General features: G+C 45.0%; 1 protein-coding gene across 1 annotated transcript in view; it reads left to right on the forward strand.

The window, feature by feature from the left end:
- LOC149328867 (neprilysin-1-like) overlaps positions 1 to 14,792 on the forward strand; it is a 53,618-nt gene that overhangs the window by 24,279 nt on the left and 14,547 nt on the right. Inside the window, exons 7-8 of the mRNA XM_089559119.1 lie at positions 3,747 to 4,037; positions 12,143 to 12,357. Coding sequence (XP_089415245.1) covers positions 3,747 to 4,037; positions 12,143 to 12,357 — 506 coding nt within the window. The remainder of the gene's footprint in view (positions 1 to 3,746; positions 4,038 to 12,142; positions 12,358 to 14,792) is intronic.

Below are 14,792 nucleotides of genomic sequence, written 5' to 3' on the forward strand. Positions count from 1 at the left end.
ATTAACATGTGTGGTCGTCACGCAGCAGCACTTATTCGTCCTTAACGGCGAAAGCAAGGGAACAGCAAATATCTCGCTTCTGGGTCGACTCCTGAACCATGCAGTGAAAAAAATGGTGCGGAAGGAAGCAAAAGAGCGCGGTAAACGCTGCGGAATAGAAGGCTTCAGAGTTGAGTAGACCAACTGACGCCTCGTAACGTGCACTGGCAGAGTAGAAGCTTGGGCGAGTTGCTGATGGTTCACTTGCCACATAGCGCTGAAAAAACACGGACACAAGGGAGACACACAGGACGGGCGCTAACTTACAACTTGTAAGTTAGCGCCCGTCCTGTGTGTCTCCCTTGTGTCCGTGTCTTTTTAGCGCTATGTGGCACGTGCAGCGACATCGCCGGCTCTCCTGATGAGCCCGAGTACACTCTTTCAATTACGGCGGGGTGACGCATTGTATTGGAAGTAGGCAAAACGCAAAAAAGTAACTGTGGGCTGTGATATATAACTACACGTTAAAGAATCCCAGGTGGTCAAAAAGTTTCCGGAAATCGCCACTATTGAAGCACAGGCACAATCACACGCTAATAGAGCACATAGCTCATCCGCGTTGTGTTACGCTTTGATGTTAAACGTGACCGGGAGTGATACTGATCACCAGAGCATATAAAGAGAGCAGATCAGCTTCCACCATGCTTTTTTGAGCAGGGCAAGTACTGAACCTTAAATATCAAACACATTTTTTCCTCCGCCACCGTAACCGCGCTCAGCGAAATTCCCCTAGTCTAATTGTATTTGGTCAGTGCTTGGTCCAGCCATATATAGGACATAACGAACCCCTGCTTTCTTGTTCCCGTGCTTGCTAAACAGGTTAACGAGGCCCTCTGTTCTGGCAGTCTCGATGCCATAGGTAGCATAACCGAGTCCTTGCACAGCTTCGGCCCTCTCATTCGATCACGTTCTACTTGGCACTATCTGTAATGCAGGACATACTATGCTCGCCACTACGTACGAGGGTGTCAGTGGCACACCCTAACAATTTTAGTCTCTGCACATCATAAATAACCCCACATTTGTAGATTTCAGAGCTACTGCAGTTGCTCAGTTGGCAAAGCACCGGACGCGAAATTCGGAATTGGGGGGGGGGTTTGGCTACCGCCAGTGGCATGTAGTTATTTTTCTTGCCCTATCTAATTATTTATCGTCACCTCCATAGCACACAGATTCACAGCATAGCACAAGAAAACAAAAACAATGACTACAACATTCCTCTATGCTCCTTGGTTTCGGTCACTGTTGCCCTCCTTTATGTGCTTGTATATAGAGCCTCTCGCTTCCCTTCTCTTTTCATCTCTGTGTGTGTGTGTGTGTGTGTGTGTGTGTGTGTGTGTGTGTGTGTGTGTGTGTGTGTGTGTGTGTGTGTGTGTGTGTGTGTGTGTGTGTGTGTGCGCGCGCGCGTGCGTGTGCGTGCGTGCGTGCGTGTGTGCGTGCGTGTGCGTGTGTGAGAGAGAGATTTATATATCCCCTTCGTCTTAACTCACAGGTACCTGCCACCGCAAAGACTTGGTATCGCTTCCTCAGCCCAAGTTATCGAATGCAGTACATGTGAATGCATCACGTTGGCTTCAGTATAGTGGCGCCTGTACAGTTTCGCTGAGAACACTTCTACACAGGCATGTGGCACTGCGCACCGCTATGTATGTGAAAGGCAAAAAATAAGGGAATCAGTAAGTTAGAATTAAACGGGAAGACATTATGACTAGAGCAAAAGTAATTACGAAAATTGCCCTCTCTTAATTTACGTTGCAAAGAACAAAGCTTGCATTATCTTAAACTTCACCGTAGCAAGAACGTCCTTTGATTCGTCAGTATGCTATGAATCCTGTTGTAATGTTTAAAATAGCACCAGTGCCCTATAAACTAGACCTTTCGTGCAGTCTTCCTTGCTAATAAAAGCTCCCATTCGCATTAGTAGCTATGACGCGGATTTACGGTTTCTTTTGTGCTTGTGTACGAATTCTAACTAGGAGAGCCGTTTGAGATCACAGAATTTATCTATCACGCTCAAGATTTTAAGAGCAGCACGGGCATGGAGGGCACTGCATTTGGTACTATAACGGCGACTTTTTCTTTGGTGCAGATACCTAGAGTATTTACTGATAATGCTACTTATGAATCAGTTCAATCGTATCGAGGTAGTTGCTAGATTATATTTTCGAAATCAGCTCAACTGTCTGAAAGTCATAACCACTTTTCTAGCGCCTATGTTTTACGTATTAACTACAGTTGAGGTGTGCCGTATGTCACAAGGTCATCTTATAATCCCGTTTTGAAGGGCTTGGCACCGTGCGCACTAGGGTGGCGCATGGCATGGCGTCTTAAAGTAATCAGCATTCTAAATATATATAGCATGCCACATGAATGAAACTGAATGAGTGGTGTTTGGAGTTCGTTATAGCACCATCGAGCATTTTTAATTTGCCTAATTAGTAAATTATTACATTTGTTACAGTGTCTAAGTTGAAAGCTGTTTGCTTCATGAATGAATGTTAGTATTAACTTGCGCAGCCATTTTTAAAAACTATCCTAATACAAACAATAAGCACAGGCCTAGAAAGTCTGGAGAAACGTTGGTGCGCACGGCTTCCCCGATCTCAAAAACAAAGCAGGAATTAGGAATGTTCGGTACACTACATTTACTTTTTTCTTAAGTCACCATTGGCTGATGCACTCGCAGAAAACATATTGTAAGACAAATTTGCCAAAGAAGACGAAGAGCCGGCCAAGTTCACCCAGGATGTGAAATAACTCCCGAGATTTCACAGAATTCCAGGTTTGAAATGTGCCATCTGAGTTTCCGGCTGTTCACTACTGGCGGTATGCAGATGACTTATGTAAGTTCCGTAATGTGCACAAAAAGTGCGCGTGGTTAACTGAGTTCTTTACGAAACATGGATACGTCTGCGAGGCATAAAAACTCCCTTATCATGATATCCTTCTTGAGTGCTGTTACAAGTGCACTTTAGGCGATAAATTTTGTAGAAGAGGCGCTGTCTGCTAGCAGCATCTGCTCTTACGGTGGTCGCGAGATATGGGCCGACGACTACTGAATAAAGGCATGAGGCGAGCATGCGTGTGCACCACTGTCTTAGACACACTATCAGGGGTCGCGACATAATAATTCCTATTTCCAAAGGTGTTGACAGAAACTTCTCACCGCTAATGGTGATTTTGAAAATGAAGATATACGAAGACATCGGTGAAAACATACAAAAAATGCAGACAAATGTGGAGAAATAAACATTGATCATCGGCCTATGCATGATGTTTGACTTCATTTTCAAAGAATGCAATCGGTAGCACAAGAAAGCGGCTCTTTAACATAAAAGTTTCTCATTTCGCTAACTTGCTTTCATGATCAGCCCGAAAGCTACGTGCGCATTTTTTGCTTTAAAGCGACTCAAGTCGGGTGATTTCCAGGATTATCTCAAACTTGCACCGAAAGCGAAGCCGATTAACTGAAAGAACGAATTAGTGCAAAAATATTACAGAGTTTAGGAGAGCTGAAACTAAAACTTTTGACTGCGCCAACAGGCTCTCGGTAATAGTGAGCTGTTTCTCATTGCCTCGGGTACTTCTTTTAAATAACAACGTTTAGATACAGCTGCGACGCCGCGTATAAACCCAATCCCCTCTTTGTGCTAAAATGTCCTTCTTTAAGGAGGTATTTACGAGGCTCATTTTCTTGGATGCTGCAGGGAATCAACACGCTGCTCAAGCTTAGTGTCATCGAGAAGAACCGGGAGGCACGCGTCGTCATGGAGGTGGGCGCATCCATCAGACAGAAGTTCTACGCCAGCGGCACACGCGCCTACGTGGAGAGAGACTGGACGCTGTATATCAACGACGCGATATTCAGCCTCGGAATTGAGGCTATCACGGCGGCAGTAGCCAGCAATACGTTGGCCTGGGACAGCCACCTGTCGCGGAAGTGGGATGAAGCCGTCAGCCGCTTGATCCAAGAGCACAGCGTTCACGAACTCGCAAAGGTGAACACAGTGGCCAAATGCACGGCCACTTTCTAGCTGGAAGCACCAGCGTAAATTCGCCAACTGGCGGGCAGAGCGCACAGCTTTCGAGGTGGATGGGTGTGCAAAACTAGTTTTCTTTGTCTACAGAGTATTTTTACTGCCCTGAAAAGGAAAAAAAAACTTCACTTGCCACGCTGTCTCAGCGCCCAGGCTATTTTTGTGGAGAGCTCAAGTTCATGACATTCATTCCAGTAGTTTGGGGGAGATAACATCAATAACACTCCCTCAGCGAGATTTCCGCTCAATACTCAGACCGGCTGATAGCCGTAGTGATTTGTAAGTCACCGACTACCCTTATGCGGAAGAACTCCGAGAGAGTTCTCAACTTATATACATCACAAATTGAGCAATGAACAACATGAAAATCATTTTGTTGGCATGCACTTCAGAATATAACTAATGTTGTAATCAGATAGTTGCACGCTCACCACCGCACAAGAATGTGCATACACGAATGGCACTTTTTTCCCAGAGAAAAAACATAGCTAATTTCACCTTATTGCTAACCATTAAGTGGCCCAATTTGTTGTGGAATGAAGTTATTTATGCAAACTGGGGTTTCCTCTTGGTTATGTGAATAATTAAGTATAGTAGCACGACCAGCCGGTTGGGCCGTAGCCTCAAACGCTTCGTTTTCCTCTACTGCAAACGAGGGAACACCGACGTCAACACGCAGTTTGCGCGATGCATGTCATGGTACCCTTCATCAGGAAAAGAATCGTCCCTATTCTAAACTGACACAAGAAAACATAAAGCGTGAATGAACAACATAAATAAGGCGCAAAACAAAGACAGCAATGGGACGAACGCATAAACCTAGCACTTAACGGCAGTGGTAAGATTTAATTCTGCTTACATGCACAGTCTCATATAAAAGAGCACACCTTCAAGGCCGGACAGCCCCTTCAGGAAGCACTTCATAGTCCTTCATAGAACTTCATAGTAATAAGGCAGGACAGCCAGTAGGGGCAAAAATAGCGACGTGAAGTTTTCTTGGCCACCTCTTTCATGGATGGGGTTCCACACGCGGACCGGTTCTAGTAGATCTTATTCGACGCTCTTGTGACGAAGGTTGTATCTCTTGGCGTATCGGCTTTGTTTCTCGGGAATGCGAATGCTCGCCAGTGGGTGGGCTTCTTCGGCAAGCTGCTGAAATTCTTCTGCATCAGACACGCAGGCGTGTATTCTACCCGGTATGAGCATCGCTTCTTAAATAGTCGGTACTTCACGTCAAGGAACAGGGCGGAAAGGCGTGTGGTCGACAGTTTCCTGTACTGCGGTATTATACGCAAACGTGATGTAGGGCCCGACAGCATGCAAGTTCTTGTGGTCGACGTCTACGTACATAAAGAGCATATCGGTCAGCGTTTTGTTTGGGCTTTCTGTGAGTCCATTCGTCTTTGGTGACAGGCGGTCGTCCTGCGGTGAGTGGTGAAACTTAGCACTAGCTGCAGTCGCTGCTGCACATTAAATGCGATTACACGGTCCGTGTTAACAGAAGCTGGAGCACAATGGCGAAGCGCGATGTTCTGGACAAAAAACTGCTATTTCAGCAGCAGTGCCTGGCTGAAAGGCCTGTGTTTCACAATAGCGCCATAAGTATTCGATGGCAACCACAAATCAGCCTTGTCCCAGAGATGACAACCCAATGTCCATCCCAACTTGTTGAAAGGATCTTTCCGCGGATCGACATGCTGGGGAGAAGCAGCAAGCTTTTCTGCGCTGGCAGTTACGACGGGTTTTCGCGTACTGTCACACTGTTGCCTCAAGCTTGAGTAAGTAGCAGTTCTGATGAACACGGGCCATTGTGCAATTAAAGCCAAGATGTGTAGAAGGTGGGTAATCTTTACTGGCTGGCAGGAAGTCGGCGTAAAGAGCGACAGGTATGAGAAGGAGGTACAATGACTGCAGGGCTGTGAAAGTCTGTTTGCACAAGAGGTTGTTGCGGAAAAAACGAGATCAGAACACGTGGGGAAGGAATGGGTGGGCGTGACGTCCGGTCGTCAAGCTAGTCGACGAGCGGGCAAAGCTCCAGATCATCTCGCTGCAGTTCAGCAAGGGTACGTTGTTACACCTCCACGGAATGTGTCATCGTCCATGTCGGCATCAGCCATGCTGATCGTACAGGAGCGCAGATGAGAGTAATGTCGAACTCTTGAAGCCTCCAGCTCCAGCGGACCGGACGTCAAAATAGGTCTTTGAGGTTTGCCAACCAACAAAGAGAGATGGATACTCATGACCCTGAATGGCTGGCCGCAAAGGGGCCGCCAGAATTGTGGGAGTGCCCACACTACCACGAGGCGGTATTGTGAACCGATCATTTCGTAGCGTGGCAAGATACGACTTGCATATGCGGTGACTCGCTCCAAATCCAACGTTGCTTGCGTCGGTACGAACCTCCGTGGCGGCGTTGTACGCGAAGCGACATAACACCTGCTGACGTTTGAGCTTGCTGGCGTTTCTGGAGCTCAGTGAATTGATCTTGTCGTTCCTGTCTCTAACAAAATGGCACATATTCCTTAGTTAGAAGAGCTAAGGGGTTAGGGTTCTTGGAAAAATGAGCTACAGGACGCCGGTAGTAAGCGCAAAGGTTCAAAAATGGGCGCTGGGAGCGCTTGTCGGTCCCAGTGGGAAATGCCGCAAAAGCGATCCCCTGTTAGGGTCAAGGCATTTGCCAACGGAGCTTTCGTGGTACCAATAAATTCCGGCCCGTCAAAAGCAAAGCGACATTTCTCCGGCTTGCGGGACAAGCCAACGGAAGGGTGGCCGGAAGGACTGCATGAAGCCGGTTGAGACGCTCTCGAAACGCCTCCAAAAAAAAAAAAAACTACTACATGGTCTAAATAAAACAGGCAAGAGTGCCACTTGAGGTCAGAGAGAGGAGTATTCATTCGTTGGAGTGTGGCCGCTGCGGAACAGGCCGAATGGAAGCACGTTACCTTTATATAATCCATCTGGAGGCATAATAGCACTGTTTTCATGGTCGCGCTCATCAACTTGAATTTGCAATAGTCACTTTGCAAATCAACTGAAGAAAAGTACTTTATGTGGCGAAGACACTGTATAAAAACTGCAAATTCTTTAATCTAGTAAATTCTTTAATCTTTCTTATCTAGAGGACTTAATACAGTCCTCTTCATTTTCAATACATACAATTCATACAATCTTCATTCCCTTTGTCATTCAAGCGGCGTTCAAAATTTATTATGCAGGGCAGCAGCTTCCTATGTTTTGCAAAATTCCGAAAAATCTCGCTTATTCGAGTGCCATCACTACCTGGTGGTTTTTTGGTTGTTTATAACGAAACTATATTTCATAATGCATTTTCTTCCACTGATGGCAAATATGCAGAAGGAATGCTTGCGGATGGAGGGGTGTGCTGTTGAATAGGTGGATTCTGAAGACTGAGCTTACGAACGGTGTGAACAGAATGCGTACTGAATTTGTCCACAAGTGTCGGCAGTGATGTGGATGGAAAAGTTTATTTTAGAGTGACGTCAATAGTTTACCTTCGGGATCTTCCAATGATGTAAGTTGCTACGCTCAAGTTTCTGTTGTTTAATGTGGTAGATCTTCTTTTCTTACCGTATTCTAGCTTATTTTGTTTCTTAAGTGTCTGAGTTCTTTGTATCTTACCGAGCAGTATCTTGTGATTACTGTGGTATTTCTTTAAGAATGCTTTTTGTGCGAAAGAACTCCACTATTTCTGCGTTTATCCGGGGGCATGAATATTTCCGCTTCTGAGTAAGATTTTTGTTTCCGACGTAGTATGACTTATTATTAGAAATTTTTCGACAATTGAATTATAATCTTTTAAATAAATGGTTTTATTGCATTGTGATTCCAAGACAAATTTCTTCACATATTAGGGAACTTTTTAGAGTTCGGTACTTATTTCTCCTTTGCCCAATCATTCTTTCTTGCCCTTATTTCCAAGGGCTGATATAATAACGTAATAATGATCAGCAAATTTTTAATTTTATCGTGAATCTAACTGCGTCATATTCTGACAGCCTAGGATGTTGCAACCCAAAGCTTGCCAATAGTGCCGGGTACTCCTAGAGACCTCTCATTTTTGATATTGATACTTTCATGTTAACCACTACAACAAGGATAACGTCTTTATTGCTTGCACGCGCATTTAGGAAGTCTTGATGTTGACCCAAAAATTAAAATATTTTCATGTTCGGAGGTCAATACGCTCTGCACAACAAAATGTTGATTTCATCTTTCATTGCCAGTATGCCTGCTACGTCTGCCTCGTTAAGCGTAATCTTCAATTCGTCACAGCCCCCCAAATTCTTTCGTGCATGCCAGCACACGTCCGCCTTTTTTGCCCTGTCTACAGATACTGAATGAATAAAAACCATTCACAGACGCTTGCCGACGCTCATATTGTGTTATGTTCTACAGCAGGCAATGCACTCCGAAGGCAAACTAGAAACTTCTCCCACTTTTTGCACAGACTTCTAATACTTTTATGCATTAAATCACGGATTATATTGCGATCAATATCAGATTTTCAATCATTCTCGCTTGCGCCCATTCTCTTCAGTTTTTATTGGAATTACTCAGATGCCTTTCGGTTTTCGAGCAACTATTTTCTCCCATCAAACTCGCACAAATTTGTACTTCTTCTGCTTTGCTCTACTTTTCGCCAACAATACTTGTCTGTCAATTCCGGCTGCTAAGTTCTTCTTCACCGAAGGTTTTCTCTGTTGTCAGTGTTGTCCTCCTTTGAAGCCACTTCTCCCTTATTTGCCACCTAGAATATCACACAATAATCGGTGTAGCTGCCTTCGTTTCTGTGCACAGCCGCCACTTAGGCAGTAGTAAGTGGAAGAAGAATCAAGCTTTACTGACTTAAGGAGCTCACGAAGGTCGTTAATTTCGTTGGTTTAAATTCAATGTATTTGTTGGTAATTCATTCGAGAGTAAAGCTCAAGCCTGTCTAATTGCCCCTCCAGCTGAGAGAGACAAGTGTTACATGCAAATTGTTTGGAGTCAAGGTCACGATGTCTTCTTTCTTAGCTCCTTGAGCTCTTGTTTTTCTCCCTGAATCGAGCTAATTATCTCATCACATTTATCTGATTGATGTTTCAACGTGGTCTCTATTGTTTCGATTCTCTCTGTCTGCTTATCGATCTTGCTACCGTCGCTGTGAAGTGCAGCCAACTGCTGTTTATGCTTCCTTTTGAGCACGTCAGGGTGTTTTAGTTGGTTCGTGGCAATAATTATGTGTGGATACGGTATCCCGGATGAAAGAACTCTCTGGCTCGTGAGAACGTCTCTGACAAAGTAATCAAGCAGAACATCGGTGTGCTAAATCAGTTCATGACAACAGGAAGTTTGAAACCTAAATTGAAAATGTACCTTCCTGCTTACATGTTCGGTATCGACGTACTGAAACCAAATATGCAAATTAATCTCAGTTAGCAAATGCTTTGAAACATGGATTCGTGAGAATTTCCGCTTTCTTTCAAACCTCATAACGAAAGTCAAAAGGAAGAAAACACTATACCCTCAGGACACTTCCTCATGCTGGAGGCTTCCTTTGGGAATGTTTTATGACAGAGTACAAGATATAGGAAGAGGTGAACGGCTCACACGAAGTACTTGAAGCTGATACATCTGCCCGTCTGGACATGCCGACGTGCCCTGTGTCTAAGTCAAATATACTTTTTACTGTAATATTTATTACGCTCTGGCATTCATATTCACCACTAATTAACCTTTCTGAGATACGAGGTCAGTTTTCTGTAAAAATCAAAGGTGAATACAAGAGTGAATAGCACACACTGAGTAATATGATCCAGCTACTTCAGTATTATTATCTTCAGAAAGAGTTTGGTCCCGCAACTTCATTTTTCGCCTTTTTTTTGCGAAGAAACATTTTCGTCGCATAGCCAAGCCTCAGAACAGTCTCGGAAAGAATAAGAGTGATACCTTCATTCTTTAGCAGCGGACGTACCGACTCAAGAACAGAAAACCTGAGTACATATTTAGGGTATATGAAGAGTGACGAAACAGAAATACATGCATTGTTTTTCTTAGAAAAAAATAAACAATTCTTTAGCACTTTTTGCTGTGTCGCGATTTGTCCGGCAGCGAAAGACACATTTATTGGCGAGACGATAGGATGCGCACATTTTACGGCAATTTATTCTAGATCCCAGATTTGAACGAAAACATCTTCGAGGCTAACAAAGAGGATTCAGCTTAAGTTAAGAACAACGCAGCGAGCTATGGAAAGGAAAATGATAGGTGTAACGTTAAGAGATCGGAAGAGGGCAGAGTTGATAAGGCAGCAAACGCGGGTTAATGACATTCTAGTTGAAATCAATAGGAAGAAATGGCTTGGGCAGGGCATGTAATGCGAAGGCAAGATCCAGCTTTTCCTTAAGGGTAATGGAGTAGATTCCAAGAGAAGAGAAGCGTAGCAGTGGGCGGCAGAAAGTTAGATGGGCGGATAATATTAAGAAATTTGCGGGGATACAGCGGCCGCAACTGGCGAAGGACAGGGTTAAGTGGAGAGACATGGGAGAGGCCTATGCCCTGCAGTGGGTGTAGTCAGGCTGATGATGATGATGATCTTCGACGGAAGTCCGTCTCGTTGTGTTCTTGAGATAGTTGAGAGAAAAAACTGACGCCAACCAACAATTTGGCCAACCTTTCGGGACCAACTCGGTCCCGTCTTTAGGGTTGACGAAAGTATGCCAGCAGCAGCGGGTCGCTGCCTTCGCTTTCCTTTTGTTAGCACGTGGCGCAGTCAACTTACATACGCGGAGGGGAGCGTTCCTGGAGTCCTATTCATCGCCGCCTTTGTGAGCCGGTTGTGCCATGACTACACATGTCGCCTCTTGAACAAGTCTTGAACAGGCACTTGCACGCATTCTCGGAAAACGTGGAATCAACGTGGCTCACAAAACTGTTTCGGCCATAAGGCGCTTCTTACCACGACCGAAAGAACGCGTCCCCAGAGGAAAACAACCGGGTGTCGTTCACAAAATTTCATGCTCGAAATGCCCGACTTCATACGTTGGCGAAACAAAAAATTGGCTGTGGCATAGCTTGGCTAAGCCCGGTAATTGCGAAAGCAATATCCGTAGCTACGCCATGGTTCAGCTGGTAGAGTAGCTAGTGGTGGTGCTTGTGGTTAGACTTGTGGCGATGCATCGGTTATACAATCCAATCCATTCCAATCCATTTCAATCCAATATGCTAAGTGGCGGTGCTTGTGGTAAGACTTGTGGTGATGCATCGGTTATACAATCCAATCCATTCCAATCCAATCGAATCCAATATGCTAATATGGTAGCTACCGGCCTCGTTACGCGACGGGCTGAAAGTGCAACTAGTATTGCTTTCGCAATAAAAACCTCCACCAAAGAATAAGGCAACACAGAAATAACATCCGTCTAATGAATTCAGAACCCAAACACCTCACCGAACACTGCGAGCGCGCCGACTACCGAATAGCCTTCGAGGGTGTGAGCGTCTTGGCTGTGCGGCCAAACCTGTTGAACAGGCGACATGTGCAATCATGGCACATCCGGCTCACAGAGGCGGCGATGAATAGGACTGCAGGAACGCTAACCTCCGTGTACGTTAGTGTACTGCACGACGTGCTAACAAAGGTAGAGAGAAGGCAGCACCGAGCTGCTGCTGGCACACTTAGCCACCCCTAAAGAAGGGACCGAGTTGGTCCCGTAAAGCTGGGAAAAATAAAACATTGGCTTGCGTCAGTTATTTCTTTTCTCAACTAGATCCAAAGACTAAGAGTATGGGGGTTCTGGTGAACGTCAGAGATCCGCGGCGGAACATTTTCTGCACTGCACCGCAGTTCGCTAGCAAGACCGGCTGAAGGTGGCGAAACAAATGTTTCATTTTCGGCGTTTTAAATCTTTATGAATCATCGTTTTCAGCCCAGAAACTTCACTTCTCATTTAAATGCTCTGTCTACGAAGAACGTCATATAGAACTTATTCTCGCTCTCTCTTTCAGCAGGGATGGCTAACGCGACTACACCCTTCTCAGCGCTTCTTTCTGTCTTCTTATTGCAGTCCCAAAAGCTAGTGTCCGTAGAAGACTGGATGGAGGCAATCAACGACAACCTGCCTATCCCTTTGCACCTCAAAGACGACTCCCGCATGGACACGCATGACCTAGACATTATCGGAGGCCTGGTCACCGCCTTCTTCGAGAAGCCCAAAGTGGAACTGGTGACCTACGTCGCTATGCAAGCTATCGCAGAGTTGCTTCGCTTTGACTTCAACAGGTATGGTGAGTTGGGTGTTGCTGCGCTGTTCAGCTGGTCTGACCACTGGCAGCGAAACAGCTCATTTGTGATTTGCTTGCGTAGTACTACAGCATTTGCTTTCAATACAAATCATTCGAACTTGTTTGCATATGCGGAACGTACTACAATTTTAACCGACAGCGTAGTGTTGTACTAGATAAATACCAATAATTTTTTTTGTATAAAATGGAATTTCTTGCCATCACTAGTGTCGCACGATATCGCTACAAGAAATATTTGCATCCACGTGCTTTCTAGTTAGATCAATTCTATCTCTAGAAGCAATCAGTCCCGAGCTAAGTGCAACACGCCGCTGCAGACTGTCTAATCCGAATTTATACTGCGTTTGAACCACTGAATAATAATTAATAGTCAACTCATTATGGCCACTAAACTATGTCTCTTGAATGCGCCTCTAGACCCGTGAGCGAGGTGGGTTTTTCTTATGCAGGCTCTGTCTGGACGCCGCCATAAAATTTGAGGTGGGCCAAAAGCACTCGCTGCAGCTCTTCTGTGCGGATACGGTAGCGAGATATAAACGGTTGATTACAGTCTTACGACCAACAGCTTTATATATAGTGGATGTTTCGAACTCGTAGAAGGTTGCTGTTACGGTGTGTTATAGTCTGCCCCCAAAAAGCTTTCTACCTGCTGGGCCCGATCATAACTTACAGCTGTGGTCACAGGTTTCTAGGCGACAACGTTCAATTTTTGCCGCACAGCAGTGCTGCTCTGACTCCTCTCGAGCCGTAAAATCTGCAAATTTAGGAGAGCCCTCGTCCTCGCCTACTGGGTTTCTTTGAGCTCTGCAAAAGCGCAGAAACTATGTGGCCTCATGATTTTGATGAAGTATGTACTTTCTGGCTGGTAAGGTCGAGATCTCGGGAATGGTGGACTTCTGACATAAGGCACAATCGAGCTGAGAGGCGTCGTTCTTACAAAGATTTTGTGCTGTTGTACCATTCCACCCAAAAAGTATTGATCTCGTGCCAGTAGCGGGAAAAGGTAATGGCCAAGTTTACCTCATACTTTAATGATGGTCCATAGGATGACCACACTCGGCCGGCTCTGCTTTCACGGCTTAATGATCGTCGTATAGCACAGCGTGATCACTTTTGACCGTGTCACCCAACTTCACGCACTTCACGCAACATCGTTTAGACACGACTCGGACAGTCTAGAACAATCAAAGGCAATCCCCCCGCGCTGCGTCGGCGAGCAGTGGGGGAGGGGGCAGAGACACACACGCAAGGCTAGTCGCTCTCCAGGGGTTCCTTTTCACAACGTGCGCCGGCGAGAGCCGTGCGCGTGGCGCTCTTTTGTTTCTTTTTTTCAAAATTGCGCCAAGTTTTGTGACAGACCGCGGCGCCTATTTCGGTCGATGGGTCGTTCCAATTGAAACCAACTGAAACCCCTCTGTAGTAACACAGGTTTTATTTCGCGACTACTTTTACAAGAAACCGTGTGAAATGAAGCTTCCTTTAAGGAATATATACACTTTCAGTGCTTTAGGCATTCTGCGTTTCATACAAGCCTGTTTATTTTCTCCAGGATGAGGGAAGTCCTTGTCTGATTGAAGCTTAACTGAAAAAAAATTTGATACAAATAACATCTTGTTCATGCAGATGTTACCTATAACGGTTAATTGAATTTCAAATGTGATGGAATGTCTCTCACGCCCGCATGTGAGGAATATTAGCTGCTATGATGTAAAATCTTGCAAAGAGGCCGCTCATATTCGGGTAAACTCAAAATATATTCCAGGGCATTGCTTCACTTCTTAATAGCTATAAATAGACTCGTTATACCTTCATATGCTTTTGTCATGAATGTCCAAGATAATTGCTAGCCCTCCCCGAGCTGTGCAACAGATAATCGCACCCAAAAATTATCTGGTTCTTTCCTTTGACTGTTCAAACGCACGCGCTTTTCGTGTAACTCGTTTAAATGCATAGGCTTCGAAAGTTTTGGTATATTAAGGCGTCGAATACACGTCATCAAGTTCATCTTCAGGCATTCACAATATAAAATAACTTGAAGGGGAAGCACTGCTCCTATGCTTCGGGAAGCAGACTCACTCCCCCCTTAAGGAAATGACCTCACGAAATATAAAAACTAACCAAAACAATGAGAGACCTGTTTAAGTTAGCGACGACGTTCCGCTAAGTTTTGCGTGCAGAGAACAACCTAGGTTAGAGGGAGCTACGAGCCGTGTGAGAAGAAAACAGAATAGCGAGAACATGAAAAGTAAACTTAAATTTCTTCTCATCCTGCTTCTTCAAAACGGGGAGAAAAATAAACCAGTGTTGTTCAGTAGCGGAAACGTAGCTTCTTCTTTTTCAATGTGTTTAACTGTGTTCTTTCAGTGGTTCATTTGAGAAATTTGTCGCATAGCAAGCAATGCCGAGCCTTAT

This window comes from Amblyomma mixtum, chromosome 9, assembly GCF_055824585.1.
Source record: "Amblyomma mixtum isolate Tamu chromosome 9, ASM5582458v1, whole genome shotgun sequence".
NCBI lineage: Eukaryota > Metazoa > Arthropoda > Arachnida > Ixodida > Ixodidae > Amblyomma > Amblyomma mixtum.